The sequence below is a fragment of the Ochotona princeps genome, chromosome 2, assembly GCF_030435755.1.
Source record: "Ochotona princeps isolate mOchPri1 chromosome 2, mOchPri1.hap1, whole genome shotgun sequence".
In the NCBI taxonomy this organism is placed as follows: Eukaryota; Metazoa; Chordata; class Mammalia; order Lagomorpha; family Ochotonidae; genus Ochotona; species Ochotona princeps.
In genome coordinates, this window is record NC_080833.1 from 42,189,902 (window position 1) to 42,208,122 (window position 18,221).

The window sequence follows — 18,221 nt, forward strand, 5'->3', positions numbered from 1 at the left end:
TCCTGAGCAGCTGCAGCTGATGTGCCGGGGCCTGGGCTCTATGAGCCTCCCACCCGGGATGCAGGGATATACAGCAGTGTATCAGTCATCTCTGGTACATATACGAGCCCAGGCGGAGCACAGGTCCACTTAGAGAATGGCCACAAGTCCATAGCTTAAGAAACGGCCTGGGTGCTAAGGAGCTGGTGTTACCAAGACTAGTGTATACAGGAGTACCAGCCCGTTGTCTAGGGAGGCCACCTTCTGCCCTTCCTCAGGCTGCCCTGTCAGCCTTCTTCCTTGCAGCGGAACCAGCCCACCTCCCTGTCCTGGCTCCCTCCCAGTGCTCCAGAAGGCCCAGAGTCCCCTGCCACTCTGCAGCCGGCAGTGCCTTCACATGAACACGAGTTATCCTTTACCACACAGTTATTGGACATAAGGGGTTTATCTTCACAATAGTTTCATATTACAGATGATGATGACGCTGAGGCCCAGAGAGGTTAAACAGTTTGTCCAAGGTTACACGGCAGCTGGGTGGCTCTGCAGTGTGATTCCTCACTCACACACAAAACACTGTGCTTTATTTACTATCGATGTCATCCAGAGAAAGAAACGGGGCTGGGGAGTCCCTGACAGCTGAGGTTGGCACCTGGGAACCAACACTGAAAACCATAGGAGGGAGCTGGGTGAGCAGTGAGGAAGGGGCAGCTCAGCGGTGTGGTCAGACCTTGATGTAGGCCCATCGCTGTCCTTGAGATGAAGTGGTGGTCCTGCTCCAGAAGGCACACAGCGTCGGGCTGAAGCTTCGGTGGGGTCACTTGCCAACAAACCTGGGAGGCCGCTTCTCTCGGAAAGCTGCCATGCCCTCCAGCCGGTCCTTCGTCGGGATATTCTGCAACAATATATGACGCACCAGAGGCCAAAACTGCTGCCTAAGCCTTCCCAGTGCGTGACAAGACCATGCTCTAAGGTTTGACTCGGGGGGTCCTCAGCTAGGCTGAGGGATGAGCCAGCTCCCACCCAACCCCACTAGCCACTGCTTGGTCTGCTGCCAGGTCCCCAGTGAGGTCAAGGTCACCAGCAGCAGCCGTCTCAGAGGGAGTCTGTTCTGCAGAAGAAGGAATGGGAGGCCTTGACCCTGGGTACACAGCTGGTTCCCTCAGGACCATGCGTGTCCCAAGAATCTTTGCATAGGAATAGTTCAGATGGTTGTGAACCTGGAGGTGAACATTGGATGACCATGGCAGCCTTGTATACAGGCCTTCCATGGGACATATCCTGTGGGCCGGAAGCAAGACCTTAACAGTCTTTGTTCGTAACAGCCTATGTTCAGCCTGGCCACTGATGTGGCGGCCCATCACAGAAGCCACAGAAACTTCTGCCAAGGGCTTGTGTGTTTCCCGTGGCTTGCTGGGTGTTAGCTGGTTGAGGGAATTATCAGAGAAACCATGTGATGCCCAGTAAGCACTCCAGCTTATGAGAAGGCAGGTGGCATTCTGCAACCACAGACAGCTCCTGGCTCTGGCCCAGCTCCTCACAGGCATGCAGTCTCTGCAGCTTACCCAGTGCCTTACCTGGGCATAGCAGATGCCTTCAATGGCCATCCCAGATGCAATGTCCACCTGCAAGTACAAGACACTCCCTGAATCAGCCTGGCCTTGTCTGCATCCGCCCACACTGGGAGCCACTCCACCTGCCCCCAGCACCAGTCTGCCAACAGAGAGCGGCTGCCTGCCTGGAGAGGTTTATGGGCAAAAGCTGAGTGAGTAAGGGAGCCCCGCCAAACTCCTTGGCTGCCCTGGTTGACTTTGTTGGCATCAGTTGACTTCAGAACGTTCCGGGTGTTTGTGATCTGGCCCTTGGAAAACTCTCCAATTCTCTGCTGCCCAGTGCCTGCTGTTGACAGAATTTACAAGCAATGTGTGCAAAAGAGCCATGCACATGGGTTATTATCCCCACTAAACAGCTGAGTAATCTGTGGCAGCAAAAGCTCAGGCCATTTGTAAACATGGCAGCATGTACTTGAGCAGAGACTGTGGCCCAGCCCAGTCTGCCGCCAGAGCTGGGCCCACAAGTTCCTGTTTTGCTGTCTTACCCGTTTCTCCCATTTGGCCAAACTGCTGCTTTCTCCACCTGGGCCTTTGTTTATTTGTCTCCTTTCCTCTTCAAAGCCTCCTCTGGGAAACAGTCTTAACTTAGCACTACCCTGAAAAGCCCCTTGCCATAACGGGCCGATGAATGCTTGAAATGGATATTTTTTTGGCTTTAAGTTTAAAAGCCTAATGTGACTGTCAGGTACATAGGTCAGCTCTAACCTCTGGGGTATTAGCAGGTTTGGAAGCAATGACTGTGTTTAACTCATTGTGCCCCAACTACCCAAGGCAGGCTGAGTTCAGTGTATGACGGGTGAATAAGAAATGACACGGACCTGCATCCACAGAATCAGTCTGCCCCCTACTCATGAGCTTGCATCCCTGACTGCCAGCACACACCCTAGAACATGGACTGGGGCCACACAGACACGCATTTTCATTGCACACTTCCTGTGTGACCTGGAGCAAGTCGTTAACCCTTTGAACCACAGCTCCCTGCTTTTTCTCAAGGCAGGGGAGGGTTGCGGAGGAAGATGCGGTGACATGTGATCAGGACTCTGGCCAAACTTCGCATAGTGCAGATGGGTCAACTGAGGTGTACATCAGGGAGATGTCAGAGTCTGCTTCCTGAGTTCCTGCCACCTGGGCTATCTGTAAAAGCCTTAACAACCCTGTGTACTGGTCATGGCACTTTAGTGGCCCCCAGTCCCAGTCCTCTCACCTCCATTCCTCGGTTAATGGCAATTTTGCCCAGCCGCACAGCGATGGGAGCCTAGGAAGAAAAGACAAAGCTGGATTGAGCAGGGGTTAGTGCTGACGGAAGTGTGAACTGGAGAAAGAGTACTCCATTAGCAGGAGTGCTGTGAGGGGGTGGCAGAGCTCTGGGCCTGGCGCCAGCTGTTGTAGTAACCAGTTCTGTGGTGTGGTAGAGGTGGTCCTCTTGCCGTATGGCTGAGGTTCCTTAAAATGAAGGAAGCTAGACTGGTCCTTAGCTTTCCCAGTCATGAATCTGGGGTTCTTGTCAATCAACCCATCCTTCCAAATGTGCAATATACTACATACAGCAGACTACATACATACATACAGGCTTTCCTACCCACAGACCAACTCATCTGGTGGCACTGGTCACCTCTGGCTTCACAGATGGGATGTTGAGGCCCAAAGAGGTGAAGCACTTGGAATGACTCCCAGTCATCTGAAAGTCTCCAATGCCCCCCCAGTCCTGAACCCCTCATCCCAGGAGATAGCAGCCTCCACCCCCTGCAGAGTAAAGGGCAGGTTAGGACTGTGGGCTTTGGGTTGGCCGGGTGGGGGTGCCTTCGGACCAGCCACTTGGGGAACAGCAACGTAACAGCTTGCCTCCTGTCTCATTTTCCAGTGGCCCGTGCCACAGCAGCTGCAGGATCTGTCCTCTATATGTGTCTATGCAGGCTACGTATGCATTCCCTGTCATTCACGCTGTTATTCTGTGTGCATTATATTGTGTGGCTGTCACCCAGCCAAAACAAACAGGCAACTTTGGTACCAGTTCAATGACCCAACTGATTAATCCAACTAATTCAGTATCCTATATGGGCACCGATTTGTGTCCAGGCTGCTCCACTTCCCATCCAGGTACATGCTGATGACCTTACAAAGCAGCAGATGAGGGCCCAGCGGCGTGGCCTAGCGGCTAAAGTCCTCACCTTGAATGTGCCGGGATCCCATATGGGCACCGGTTCTAATCCCAGCAGCTCCACTTCCCATCCAGCTCCCTGCTTGTGGCTGGGAAAGCAGTCGAGGACGGCCCAAAGCTTTGGGATCCTGCACCCACATGGGAGACCAGGAAGAACTTCCTGGCTTCGGATTGGCGCAGCACCGGCTGTTGCGGTCACTTGGGGAGTGAATCATCGGATGGAAGATCTTCCTCTCTGTCTCTCCTCCTCTCTGTATATCTGACTTTGTAATAAAAATAAATAAATCTTAAAAAAAAAACACAAAGCAGCAGATGATCCTCATGAGAGACCCAGAAAGAAGCCCCTGGCTCCTGGCTTCAGATCTCAGTGCTGGCTATAGTGGCCGTTTGGGGGAGAACCAGCAGATAGAACAGCTTTCTGACTCCTGTCAATCTATCTTTCTAATAAAAATAAATTTGAAAAAAGAAGGCAATTTTGGAAGTTTGAGCATAGAAGCCATAAATAAATAAAGCTTAACTACATAAAAAATGAGTTTATTTCAGACTTAGAAAAGTATCACAAGATGAAAGTTAGAAACTGACAAAAAAATTTGTCAGTTCTTAATGATATTTCCTTGCTGTATGAGAAATTAAATGAAGTTTTCAGAGAAATAGTCACAAAGTGTCTGTAAAGGTAGTTCTCAGGAAAATTCAAGCATGAGGACTGCTCGGGCCCAGCTCTAGAGCAACGGGGTGCTAGACAGTGAGGCAATGTGCCACAACTGTGGAAATGTTGGCTGCCCCCATCCTTAACAGAGGATACTGGGATAGTGCCTCAAAAAGCTGTTCGGGAAAAGCCAGCAGAGTTAGCTGCACCCCCCACTGAAGCTGCAACTCCACCAAGGCATCAGCCCTGCGGATACACTTCCGGAAGCATGCCCAGGTTTATTACTGTTTCATGGTAACAAAAGTCATAAACAACATGAAGGTTTGCGATTTGCTGGTTCTGGCTAAATAGTGATGGCTTAGCTGTACCATGTGTGAGAAGGTATGTAGTACCAAAGAGTGGAGTCAGGTACGTGCTCAAATAGAAGAACCTCAAATATGGGAGTGGCAAGGTACACAGTGGTGTGTATACTGTAACATCAGTTACACAGGGTGGGGGAAATGGAGACATTTTTGTCTTACATTCTTTCATACCCTCTAATTCCCTACCGTTCATATTTTAACTTTATGCTTAACATTTCTGCTGGGACTCCATTAGCCTGTGAATGTGTGTTGCTTGTCCTCTAAACCACCACTTAAAAGAATGCAGAATATATGTGAGCACATGTGAATGCTCTGAAAACCCCCCAGAAGGATGTGTCAGCTGGTGACAGTGGTCTTTTCTAGGACTGAGCATGGAGGGCCGCTTATTCTGGTAACTCAACAATTATTGAAACCCAGGACTTGCAAAGCTGAGACGGTCACAGGTACACCAATACCAGCTGGTCGCCCCACTTTGGATCCTTGCCGTGTGCCCTTCTCATTGCTCTGTTATGTATAACTTGCTTGTCCTGGCAATGTATTAATGATTCAGGATATTTACTCAGTCAAGAAACTGACTTTTCAAGAGACTGACTAGAAATGTTCATTGATAATCTCATGTTACTTGTAAATGAAAGCAGCGGGATCTACTATGCCCACAGAATATTCCATTGTTTACATGTTCAAATTAACAACCAAATACACTATTTAGAAGCTACTGGAGATTGACCACAGAAGGGCAAAACTCCAGTGGTCAGACGTGGAGCCTGTTTCTCTGGCCACTAGATGGCAGTCAACTCCCATGCATTCCAGAGCATCCACCACCAGAATTGTCAGGTAGGAGGCCCCTGTGGACAGGGTAGGTAACTTATGGTACTAGTTTTCGGTGCACAATGCTGTGATATACAGAGCTGAAGCTGTGTTCATATTGTTATTTGTATACACAAGGGAGCTTCAAAAAGTTAATAGGAAGATGGGAGTTAACAGGTAATGCTCAATTTCCACAGTCCTTCTCAGGCCCCTGCCCAGTGGGGAATCTGTGTCATCTTGACAAAGCCCTACAGCATGCAGGGCAGGCGTGGAAGGTTGTGTGGGAGCCGCGGTCCTCTGCCCTGGGTCATGCAGCTGTGTGTATGTGTGCAGTGACTTTCTGACTGACTGTCCTAGAAACCAGACCTGCTACAGTTGTTCAGGCTGGCATTAGACTCTGTTTCCATCTGGAACTAAAAAATCAAGAAGACAAAGCAAAGGCTTATTTTCAAGCCAAACCCCGGGAGCCCTAGTTAAAAAGACCAGAGCTACTAAGAGGTGGGGCTTACGGACAGATTTTTTTTTTTCCCTAAATAATACTTGTCTTGTTTTCACAACTAAGTATTCATTAACTATTTTTGATATTAAGATTTTGTACATATTCAGCATTCTTAAAATAAAGTTCCACTTTTTCCTATTCTGCGTTGTGCAAAATACCAGTGTTGTCTCGTCCCCTGACAGGGTGGTCACTCTTTGTGATCCTGATGAGCACCTCATTAGCCCTTCTGGGTCGGTCAAAGATGGCGCGGACAGGGAGCACACCTGGGGCAGGATCTCCCGGGCCAGTGCGCAGGCTCGGTGGTAGGCCGCATCACCCTCCTCGTTCTGGTCCACAGCATGGTTCACTAGCCCCAGCTTGTGGGCCTGGACCCCAGACAGCCGCCGGCCGGTGAAGATGAGCTCTTTGGCCAAGGCCACACCCAGGCAGCGGGGCAGCCTCTGAGTGCCTCCTGCCAGGTGAGGGAGAAGGGGGGAGAAGTGGAGTGAGAAGTGGGCATGGGGGGAGGAGCTGGATGGGGTAGATGTGGCAGGTGGGGGCTGGGTGGGTGCTGCAGGTGCGTTACCTGCTCCTGGGAGGAGCCCTCGGGTGGTCTCGATCAGCCCCATGATGGCCGTGGATGCTGCAGAAACACAAGAGAGTGGTAGCCCCTCCCAGAGCCATAAGGTGGGAGGAAGGTGACTGTCCCTCTCCTGCCTGCCACACAGGTGAGCTACGGGTGTTGGGAACAAGGCCACCATTCCTGGAAAATGTGCGTCCTGGGTCTCTTGCATCCTTGGCTTCAGCCTGGCTGACAGCATTAGCAACTCCTGCACCTGCACCGTTAGCCAGTTCCAACCCACAGCCTCCTGAGCCCCACCTGCTCTGGGAAGTTCTTGGAGCCTCCAGAGCTTCCCCAGCACAGGCCACTCAGGAGCACCCTGCGGAATGGGCTGACGGGAACCTTCGTGAGGGTTCTACACTCACTTCATCCTTGTCCAAACCCTATGAGATAATCGCCTGAACCCGGGGCAGAGTGGAGCTGTGGCCTGACCTGGTCCCCGGTGCCTGGCCACCTGGTCATTTCCCTCTCTGACCTGCACTGTGCAGATGAGGCGACCTTTGAGCCTAGAGCCTTCTGCATCACGGTGACCTCTCCCCCAGTCAGTCACACGGAGAAAGGACTGGCCAGTCTCCCCACTCCTCCCCACACCTTGCGAAACATGCGCTGGTGCTCAGACCTTGGCCAGTGCTAGTGAGCTGAAGGGCAATGTTCATGGCCAGGCTCTCTGGCCACTAGCCATCCCAAGTGACTCAGCACCTCCTTGGCTCACCTTTGATCTTAAGCTGTGGGGGTTAGAGAGTGTAGGGAGCAGATCTGAATGGGATGCACCTGGCAGCCTACACATGGCTCTTTGTCCTCCTTGTGCCCTCCTCTGTGCAGTTGTCTGTCCTGTTAACATTTTGTCTGGGGTCAGGACAGTCATTCCAGGGGACAAGCAAAGTACGTTGTCACAGGTGATGGCTACAACAGCAAGCCTGAGCTACGAGGGCAATGTAGCCCCTGCTGACACCACTGTACCCACTATCCTGTCTCTGGAGGATCAGGCCTTTGGTGGACTTTGCAGGACGCTGAGCTTCCGCACCCCCTCTCCTCAGCCCTGGCCCAGTACCTGCCACTCGCAGGTCGCAGGCCAGTGCCAGCTCCAGGCCGCCGCCCAAGGCAAAGCCATCCATAGCCGCAATGGTGGGTGCTGGGAAGGCTGCTGTGGAGACAAAGAAGGGCTCCGCATGAGTGGCCTTGGAGACCCTGAGATCCAGCAGCCTCACATGGTTCCTTGGCCAGTTGAATAAGTTTATCTATGGGCCTAGTGGGGGTCAGGGGAGGAGAAACAGGTGGGCTGGGGCTGCCAGTTCAGGCCCACTCTCCTGTTGGCCTCCCTAGCTCTGGCTTTATGTGCATCAAGCCCTGCCCTCAAGGGGCCCAGTTGGTCAGGTAATGATGACCCATGAGCATCAGGCAAGAGAAGCTAGGAGCATGTCTGGAAGGCTTCCTGGAGAAGGTGGCCTCAGGCAGTCAAGGTCATCTCTGGGTCAAGGGAACAGGGAAGCATACATGGTGAAGTTGGCCCCTTGGGAAAGGACCAGGCCTGAACCCTAAGGACTGGAAATATGGGGGTGAGGGGCAGGACACAAAGACATGCCCTCTGACCCTTTTATCTCCCTCTCTTCCCCCCAAAGGATTCCCTGTGCCCAGCCTCTGGGAGAGTCAGCTGCCTTCCTTCAGTGCTCAAAGCAGCACTGGCTAAAGTGGAGTGTTCAGGTGCTAATCCTCTTCCTTCAAGAGCTGGGATCCCATAAGCATGCCAGTTTGTGTCCCAGCTGCTCTACTTCCCATCCAACTCCCTGCTTGTGGCCTGGGAAAGCAGTAGAGGATGGCCCAAAGCCTTGGAACCCTGCACCCATGTGGGAGTCCCAGAAGAAGCTCCTGGCTCCCGGTTTCAGATTGGCTTAGCTCTGGCCATTGTGGTCATTTGGGGAATGAACCAGTGGATGGAAGATCTTTATGTCTCTCCTTCTCTCTGTAAATCTGCCTTTCCAACAAAAATGAATAAATCGTTAAAAAGTAAAATAAAATAGAGTGTTCAGGTGAGTGAGACAAGGCAAGAGGGGACAGAAGGGATGGGAAGGGAAGAGAAAAAAAGGGGAAAGGGGCGGGGACCCCCTGCAGCTTCCACGCCCCCCCCCCCACACTTACCGATCTCATCCATCATTCCTCGCAGCCGCTGCACAAAGATCCCCACCTCTGCCTCGCTCATCTGCTCCCGCTCCTTCAGGTCTGCACCTGCAGGGGACAAGGGGTCGGCAGCCAGCCCTTGGCTAGGTTTCTGTTCTAGAATCCCAGGCAGACGGGATTGGCAAAGGAGGCTTCAGGAGAAGCAGAAAGAGAAGGAGAAGTACAGGAAACAGTCAAAGAAGCCTGGGAAAGGACAGTGTGGGAGAGCAGTAACACAGCGACAGGAGGAAGAGGGAACCAGGACATCACTGACATGGCAAGCTCTGTGCACCAAAGGACGTGGCCGGCAGGGTAACAGACAGCCCAGGGGACAGGCCAGAGTATGTGCAGGTCACTTATTCAATGAAGGAAAGTTGCCTGGACATACAAATAACTCAACAACGCAGCTATCTGACTCAAAGTGGGCCAAGAAGTTGAGCAGACATTTCTTCCTAAGAGTTGCAGATGGCCAACACGTTCATGCGGTCATTAGGGGGCATGTCAAACAGCAAGATTCATAGGGGAGCCAAAAGGTGGAAACAGCCAAATGTCCATCAGCAGGTGGACAGGTAGACAAATGGGGGATGTGTCCAGTGGAACACTCCTCAGCCTTCAAAAGGAAGGAGGTTCTTGATGACTACCCCGGTAACAAGAGGAGGGCGGAGTTTGCTTCCAACAAAACCCAGAACAGATGGCGGAATTCTGGAGGGCCCCTTGGGCTGTGGAACCACCATTGCACCAACAAGGGGCACAAACCCATATCCCCCTACCAATAAGGGCCAAGGCAACCCCCATTTCTGCTTCTGTGTCAAGGAGAGTTTAAAAAGCCCCTTTCCCGTCTCTCCACGCTCTTCTTCCTCTGCAGCCCACTCCTTCATGCCTGTCTGTTTGCTGCATGGGGAAGGGAAGCCCCTGACCATGGTTCCCTGGAATAAAGGCCGTCTAAATTCTTTTCATATATTTGGCTAAGTTATTCTTTCCCTGGTGGTCAGCGAATCTAACATTTTGGCGAGCGGCGAATCTAACAGTTCTGCGACTGGCTGCAGTTTACAACCTTAAGGCTCTCTGCTCTGCATCCATATACTTGCTTTTTTGTGGGTCTTTGTCTGAGTGACGGAAGTTCCTGGTGCATATCCTGCTGTGAGGAGCAGGTGATGCAGAGGCGGTGAAAGTTGTGGCAGTAGAGACTGAGATCCTACAGGTGGTGAAGGGGGGCGAAGGATCCCATCTTGGCTGCTGGCCTGGTGAGTATCTGTGGACTCAGTTTCCCCATTTCTTCACAGAAGGGTCAAAGTCCAGTGCAGCCATAAAAACTGGCAATTGGGGTCAGACCTGCCAAGTGCCCTTTAGAAGCTAGGCGACCCCAGTCAAAGACTGAAATCCCTTCCCTGAGCCTGGGCTATCACCGCCACCCAGGACGCTACACCCTACACTGCAGCTGACCGTGGGCCACCCGTTAGCCACCCGTTAGCCCTGCAGGCTGCCGGGAGAGGGTGAGGAAGGAACACACCTGCACAGAAGACGCCTTTCACTCCACTTCTGAAAAGCAGCACGCGTACCTGCTGGTCTTCCCGCAGCCGGGCCAGTGCTTCCAGCAGCTGTGGGAATGCTAGGTTAGCAGCCAGCCAGCCAGCCAGCCAGCCCCCAGTCCACTGCAGGGCAAGGGTGATGCTGGGGGGGTGCTCTCCTGACTTGCCTCATTGACCAGGACTTTCCCTAGAGAGTTGCGGGCGCGGGGCCTGTTCATCAGGATCTCCGTGATTCCTGCAGGGTACAGAAACAGCCTCGGGTGAGGGGGCTGCGGGCAGCAGACCTTGCCTGGGTTCTGGGCAGCCTCCGCCCCAGACTCGCAGGGTAACTAACCTGGGCTAAGTCACCCATTTAGGCCTCCACGTTCCTAACTGCAGAATAGAGAAAAGAACCCTCACCCTCTTGGCCTCACAAGAAGCGGAAGGGTTCATGACCCTCAGGGCTCAGTGGGTAGGAGAGCAAGAATGTCCTCCATGGTGGCCATTGCCTCCTCCTGCCATCTCCAGGCGCACCTTCACGTCCCCAACCTCCTTGGCAGCTCTGTCCTACTCACAACCAAACATCTTCTTCCAGTTGGCATGGCTGTGATGAGACAATTGCCCTGCCACTGCTGTGTAGGATCAAGAGGCGGGAAGGCCAGGACTCAAACTAGCGCTCCAGTGTAGCATGCGAAACTCCCAAGTGGCAGCTTCACCCACTGAACCACAACACCTGTCCCTTCTACTCTGCATTGAAAAAAAAAATAGATGAAAAAAAATCTATTTGAAAGGCAGAGAGAGAGAGAGAGAGAGAGAGAGAGAGAGAGAAAGAAATCAAGAGCCAGTTTTTGGTTAGGGTGAATTCAGGAGCCTGCAACTCTAACTGGCCTCCCCAATGGTGGTGCTTGGGTCATCTTCTACAACCTTCCCAGGCAGGTTAGCAGGAAAGTTGCATCAGAAGTGCAGCTCCAGGGACTCAAACTGGCACTCTGATATGGAATATTGGTATTACAAGTGCCAGTTTAATGCATTGTGCCACAGTGCTATCCCCTATGGAGCATTTATTTATTTATTTTTTAAGGATTTAATTTTATTTTAACTTTAAACTAAATAAGATTTTTATCTTAACTTTAAAGAGTTACAAAGAAGATGAAAAGATGACAACTTGAAAGATAGTACCTGTATATTGTAATATTAGTGCAATCTCTAACAACCTGTATCCAATGCAATAAGATAACGCGATATAATCTATAAACCAACAATTGATGTCAGAATATTTAAGATCTACATCGTAAAACTGTAAAACCTACTATACCCTCAATACGCTATGTTAACCGGTAATGGGGAGGGAGTGCAGGGAAATCTTTCAGGACCATAAAAAGAGTGAGAAAAAAGTACAATATAGCCTGTCAAGATCAAATCTGGTAATTCATAGACAACAGACTCAAAGCAGCACTAAACAACAATAAAACTACTATACCAATGCATGAGGGGGGAATCGGGTGCGATCCTGACAACCTCTTAACAGGAGGTCATGTGCGTGGAGCAGGGGGGCACTCCAGAGTGGAGCAGGTGGTAAGGAGGAAGCTTGGATCCCAACCACGAAGACTCCCAGACCTTCACCACAAACTATTAATACGAGCAACAAGGACTATACCCCAACTGCCAAGGAGGCCACAGGGAATTGGATGCCCTCGGAGGCTGAGTTCTCTGAGGTCATCCACCCCCAACCGGAGCTTCCCCAGGGGATGGAAGAAGTCCAAATACTACCGCGCAGAAACCAACGTCATCGGAAAGACAACCAGAAGCCCTGAGCGGTCCGCAGACACAGAAGAACAATAAATATCCTTCGGGACCAGGGAGGAGAGCTTTCTCTGGTCCGAGCCTGGCTCCACCTCTGGACCCCCGCCCTCCCTCGCAGTGACCATCGGGATCGCTTCGAAAACCCCTCACAGCAAACAAACAATCATACAAACTAAAAAAAAACCTAAAATAAATAGACAAACAACAGAAAGTAGAGCTTGAAATCTGACAGGAAAGAGCTGGCGTGGATTGGCTCATGCCTTGCTGGGTGGGACACAAAGATTAGTCACTCCTCACTGTGGTGTTGAGGATTTTCCTGCACATCCCCCCCCCCAAAAAAATGTTCTGCACCTTAAATGTCGACAAATATCTTGTTAGAGTTACAAGCCAGTCTAGATTATCCCCAAATCTGCCAAGATCAACAAAATTATACTTCAACACAACAAATGGCTAAATACTAAAATGAAATAGACACGAGACAGCTGAATGGTACCCTATAGCCATTTTAAGGTATATAGCAGCCGGTCCGGTCCTGTATATAAACTAAAATTGAGATGTCAATGAGCTAATCATAGGTTGTGGTTAGGACTTGTTTTTTGTTTTTTTTTTAACATACTGGTTACTCAAAACCATGTCAATTCCATAATATTGCAAATTGCTGTTGATGTTATATTGGGACTCTTAATTGACTGTGATGATATTATACCAGCTCTGACTTCGGACCAGAAATGGTCTCCCCAAGAAACTGTTCAACCTATCTGGACAATAAGTAGCTGGATTCCATGCTTGGTATACGCTTGCAAGAAAAGAATCTTGATTGAATTTGAACTGTAATGCTGCATCAAGGTAGAGGAATCCACCGGGGGGGGGGGAGGGATGGGGGGATTCCCAGAGCCTATGAAACTGTCACATAATGCAAAATATTAATAAAAATATAAAAAAATAAAAAATAAAAAATAAAAAAAAAGAGTTACAAAGAGAGAGTGGGAAAGAGAGACAGAGGAGAGAGAGACATCTTCCATTTGTTGCTTCATTCTCCAAAAAGGTTGCAATGGCCAAGAGCTGCGTCTGTCTGAAGCTGAGGATGAGCAGCTTCTTCTAGGTCTCCCACATGGGTGCAAAGTCCCAAGGACTTGGACCATCTTCCACTGCTTTCCAAGGCCATTAGTCAAAAGCTGGATCAGAAGTAGAGCAGCCAAGGTTCAAACCAGTGCTCATATGGGATACTGGCACTACAGGCAGAGGATAAGCCTGATATACCACCACACCAGAGTGGCAGCACCCCCTATCCAGCTATTTTTTAAGCTGCATTTATTTTTATTGGAAAAGCAAATTTATACAGAGTAGGACAGACAAAGATTCCTCATCTGCTAGTTCACTCCCCAAATGGCCTTAATGGCTGGAGCTGAAGTGATCTGAAGCCAGGAGCTTCTTCCAGGTTTCCCATACAAGTGCAGGGTCCCAAGGCTTTGGCCCATCATCTACTGCTTTCCCAGACCACAAACAGGGTGCTGGATGGTAAGTGGAGCAGCTGGGACACAAATTAGCACCCATATGGAATCCCAGAGCTTACAACGGGAGGGTTAGCTAACTGAGCCATTGTGCCTGGCGCACCCCTACCCAGCCTTTAAGCATTGAAATTCCTGAATGGCTAACCAAGGCTCTCACTATGTATTCCTTTGTGAAGTTATGTATTTAATATGTGCTGGTTTTGTACTGACTCCAGAAATCAGGGCAGCCTTATTCCCTGTCCTCATAGAACCCACAAAAAAGTGGAAAAAGCAGGCGTTAAACAGCTATACTATGTGTGACAGGGACTCCAAAATGGACAATCAGGCAAGGAGTCTATAAAGGACAGAATGAACCCCTGAGATGTTGAGGGGCAACCTGTAGACCACTTCCAACCAGCATGATGCAGATCAGGCTAGACTATATGGCAAAGGCAACAAATTTTTCCATTAGCAATCAGACTGTGGGCTACATAAGGTTCCTACTTGTTAGAGCAGCTGGTGGACTGGGAAGACGGTCCTAGAGCCTGGAAGGAACCATGCGTAGCCTCTAGCAGCAGCCAGCAGCCCCCAGCCAACAGGAGCAAGAAAACAGGCCTTCAGTCCTCTGGTGCCAGCACTGAGAAGTTCGGAGGCGGCTCTTGCCCTAGTCAGGACTGGGATGGACTGGCTGGAACACGCAACCTGCAGCGGAAAACTTGGGCTTAGTTGAACCTGAACTTCTGAATCAGAGAATGTATAAGGCAATGAATGTGATTTCAGTACAGGGTAACTGCTGGACCTAAGCTGCAATCCAGGAAGGTGTGGTTGGCTTTTACTTACTTATCAGTTGGCATTCACAGACAGCCCCTGCACTGGGAATATTGCCCTCGGTGGCACCAGCGGTAGGGAAGGCTCTGCCCGACCTCTGTGCTCTCAGCAAGCCCTCCGCATCACACACCTGCAGCTAGCTGCCTGAGCAGCTGTCCTGGGGTAACGTGTTCTGGACAGCCTGGATCACAGGCCATGTGGTCAGTGGAAACACCTGTAAGGCAGTGTGGCCAACCCCTACTGAGATCAGGACAAGAACAGAATGTGCCTAAGTGACAGCCGGATCCCACAACCCTCACTGTCAAGGAACTAACAAGCCTGGGTGGGGAGCCAAGTCCAAACAGAACAGAGAAAGGGACACACGCGTATGCGCACACTCACACAGCTGTGGCGAGCAGAGGGAACGGAGAATACCCACTCAGCAGGCTCGCTGGAGGCAGATGGAGGTGGGGAAGCCCAACAGGAGCTCCAGAGTAGAAGACAGAAAGGGGGAAAGTCAGTTACAGTGGGAGCTTTGCATGTCCAGGTCACAAGGACTAAGAGCAGGGAGAGAATCAGGCACTGGCCACCCAGTTCATCTCTGGAAGGTATGACCAAGCTACCAAGCTCCAGGCAGCAGTGCCCAGGGCCCCTTAGGGGTGGGCTCCTCCACTGTCGCCTTCTCCACTTTCCCCAACTTCGTCCTGCCTGGGTGGCCCTGACAGGGGCAGGAACTTCAACCCGCTGATCTTTGTCACTGATTGCTAGAGAAAAGGCTTTCCAGTCGCCACTTACTACCATAGTCAACAACAACCTAACAGACTTTGCCAACAGACTTTGAAACTAGATTTTATTCATACCGCGGAATCCTCTGTACCTCAATATCTTCAAACATTTTTAAATATCATTATTTATTTCAGCAGGGCCAGGCACAATAGCCTAGTAGTTAAAGGCCTTGCCTTGTACATGGGCACTGCCAGGATTCCATGTGGAAGCCAGTTCTAAACCCGGCAGCCCTGTTTCCCATCCAGCTCCCTGCTTGTGGCCTGGGAAAGCAGTCGAGGATGGCCCAAAGCCTTGGGGCCCTGTACCCACATGGGAAACCTGAAGGATGTTCCGGGCTTCTGGCTTCGGGTAAGTTCAGCTCCAGCCATTAAGGCCATTTGGGGAGTGAATTAGCAGATGGAAGATATTTCTCTCTGTTTCTCCTCCTCTCTGTATTTCTGACTTTCCAATGAAAATAAATTAGTATATTTAAAAAATCATTACTTATTTGAGTGACAGATTGTGCTTTCACGTGCTGGTTCGCTATCTAAATGCTGACAATGGCACAGGCTGGGCCAGGAGCTGTGAGCTCCATCCAGGAACGCCTCCCCCCAACACAGGTGACAGGGACCCCCCAACCACCTGAGCCACCACCACCCCCTGTGCAAGTGTGCGTTGGCAGGAAGCTGGAACTGGAGCTGGGCCTTGAACCCAGGTACTCTAACACCAACCTTGGGCCATCTTCATCGCCTGGCCAATTGACAACCCCTATGCAACAGCTTCCTGGTGACAGAGGAGCCAACTAAGTATCTGCGTGCCAGTTTGCCAGTGAACCAAGCATATTTGCTACGGCCCAACAATCCCACCTGGTACTGTATATGGGGCCCTGGCAGCCATGTACAAAAAGCAGTGGGTGCCACTTAGCAAACAACTAAAATTCAGCTGCCAATAAAGTTACACCAAACTCAGGGGAAGCGGGCTGGGGAGAGACTAAAGATCAGAGAACAACGGCCTTGCCCTGGTCATCTGGTACAACGGGGCTGGCGCTCAGCACCATTGTGGTTGCCCACGGTCCAACATTACAACCTCAGCAACACGGGCAAAGATGACACCGGCTCAGACCTTCGCCCTGGGGTCGACTGGACGCAGGTGTGGGAGAGGCCGCAGGAGCTGGGCCGGGACTCGGAGTGTGCCCTCCTCCCAGCGCCTTCCGCTCCCTGCCAGTCCGGTTTCTGTCCTGCGCAGCGATTAGCTCCGCTGCCTCCGCCCCTCGGAGTCCTGCCAGCACCCTGGGCTGGGGAGGGGGACCTGGCCCCGTCACTGTCCGGCCTGGGGCGAGGGAGCCCCTGGCGCTACCGCGGCGCTACTCCTCTCACTTCCCTCAGGAGTCAGCGCAGCCAAGTCGGGGAGCTCCCTCCAGGGCAACTTTGGGGAGCTTCGACTGGGTGCCAGGTGATCCTGGGGCACCAAGCAAGTCCACCTGCCCCTCCCCCGGCCGCCACCGGCGCCCCGCTCCCCCCGGACCGAGGGTCTCACGTAGCCTTGTCCTGGACGCCTTTACCTTTGTCTGGGCCGTCCAGGGCGCGCACTTGGATCTCGGGCCCCGCGGCGGTGCCACCGGAAGTGCAACCCCTAGTCGGAAGGGACCCCTGGGGGAGAGGGGCGTGCCAGGCGCGAGACAGGACGCGGGGCAGGGAGCGCAGCATCACGGCGCAAGCCGGGAAAGACCGGATCTCACCCTTGTTCGTAGGTCCCGCGGCGAGGACAGGCGAGGCATGCGCAGATTGCTCCACCTAGGGGTCTGAGTCGCTGTGTGCGCCTGTGGGGGAAGAGGAGACCGGCTTGGGAGAAAGCCGAGCTTTTCTGCTGGGTTGGGTGGAGGCTAGGAGCCCCTCCATGCCTCAGTGGTTTGCTCCCTAAACCTGCGCTCATAGTTCACTACCGCCTGCGCTCATAGTTCACTACCTTGCGTAGGCATCTGCAAAGATGGTGCAAAAAATTGTGGAAAATGAATATTTGTTTTTCTTGCCAAGCCAAATATATACATTTAAAAGGGGGTGGCGTTGTGGCATAGTGATAAAGCCGCCACCTACCTGGCATCCTCTATGGGCACAGGTTCCTGTCCCGGCCGCTCTACTTTTGAACCAGCACCCTGATAATGGCCTGGGAAAGCAGTGGCAGATGGCCCAAATAGCCCTAATCATTGAGGACCACGTCTGAGGAGTGAACCAGCAGATGGAAGAGTTTGTTTTTCTAAGATTCACGCGTGGTTCTCAATCCTGTGGGAGATCCAGGACCACCTCACTGAGAATGGAAGAACACCGGGCAGTAGGTAGCCCGCCTCTGATGAAGGCGGTGCACTGCAGGCCCACTGCTCTGCCTGCGGGATGTTACTCACAGCCAGGGAGTGGCAGACACTGGGCTCATGAATGGCCCTTCTTTCAGGGCCCCAAAGAAGGAAGGCTCACTCCTTGCTATGGCGCAGTAGCTATTTCCTTGCTCTCTGTTGATTCGTTGAATGGTGCCGTTACTGGGGCTGGAACTGTGGCATAGCTAGCAAAGTCACCATCTGTAGTGCTGGCATCCCATAGGGATGCTATTTTAAGGTCCAGATGCTCCACTTTTGAGCTGGAAGGTGCTCCCAACTTCGAACCAACTCAGCTCTGGTCTTTAGGCCTCCAGACTCAGGCATCTTACATCGGAGGATTCAAGTCACATGTGGGTTTTGAAAAAAAGGAAAATTAAGATTGTATATTTGAAAGGCAGGGTGATAGAGAGTGAGGACGATCTTCCATCTACTGGTCCACTCCCCAAATGCCCACCACAGCCAGAGGCAGGCCGTGCTGAGGCCAGGAACTCCAACTTGACCTCCCATTTGAGTTGTAGAGACTAGAGTACTTGGGTCTTCATTTGCTGCCTCCCCGGGTACAGTAGCAAGGAGCTGGTTTGGAAGTAGGACAGTCAGAACTTGAGTGAACCAGCAGATGGAAGATTTCCCTCTCTGTCACTCCTTTTCTCTCTGTGAATCTGTC

At 51.6% G+C, this 18,221-nt stretch overlaps 1 protein-coding gene across 2 annotated transcripts; it reads right to left on the bottom strand.

The window, feature by feature from the left end:
* Positions 1-383: 383 nt before the first annotated feature.
* Positions 384-17,106, bottom strand: ECHDC2 (enoyl-CoA hydratase domain containing 2). Of its 2 annotated transcripts, XM_058660863.1 has the most exons (10): positions 16,751-17,106; positions 10,522-10,580; positions 10,327-10,414; positions 8,799-8,885; positions 7,714-7,806; positions 6,627-6,683; positions 6,325-6,512; positions 2,794-2,844; positions 1,554-1,601; positions 384-871 (listed from the first exon to the last, which is right to left on the bottom strand). In XM_058660863.1, the coding sequence occupies exons 1-10, from the start codon at positions 16,893-16,895 to the stop codon at positions 794-796; spliced, it is 894 nt and encodes a 297-aa protein (XP_058516846.1). In that variant the 5' UTR covers positions 16,896-17,106; the 3' UTR covers positions 384-793. The 2 variants fall into 2 exon arrangements, with proteins under 2 accessions (XP_058516846.1, XP_058516847.1); XM_058660864.1 differs by lacking the exons at positions 10,327-10,414; positions 10,522-10,580; positions 16,751-17,106 and adding an exon at positions 9,205-9,509.
* Positions 17,107-18,221: the final 1,115 nt, after the last annotated feature.

Bases quoted from the DNA above. Each gene is read 5' to 3' on its own strand.
- ECHDC2 (XM_058660863.1), bottom strand. From the start codon at position 16,895: ATGCTGCGCTCCCTGCCCCGCGTCCTGTCTCGCGCCTGGCACGCCCCT. The intron at 1,602-2,793 runs GTGAGAGGACTG...TTGTACTTGCAG, and splicing joins CCATTAACCGAGGAATGGAG to GTGGACATTGCATCTGGGAT. The intron at 872-1,553 runs GTAAGGCACTGG...ATATTGTTGCAG, and splicing joins AAGGCATCTGCTATGCCCAG to AATATCCCGACGAAGGACCG.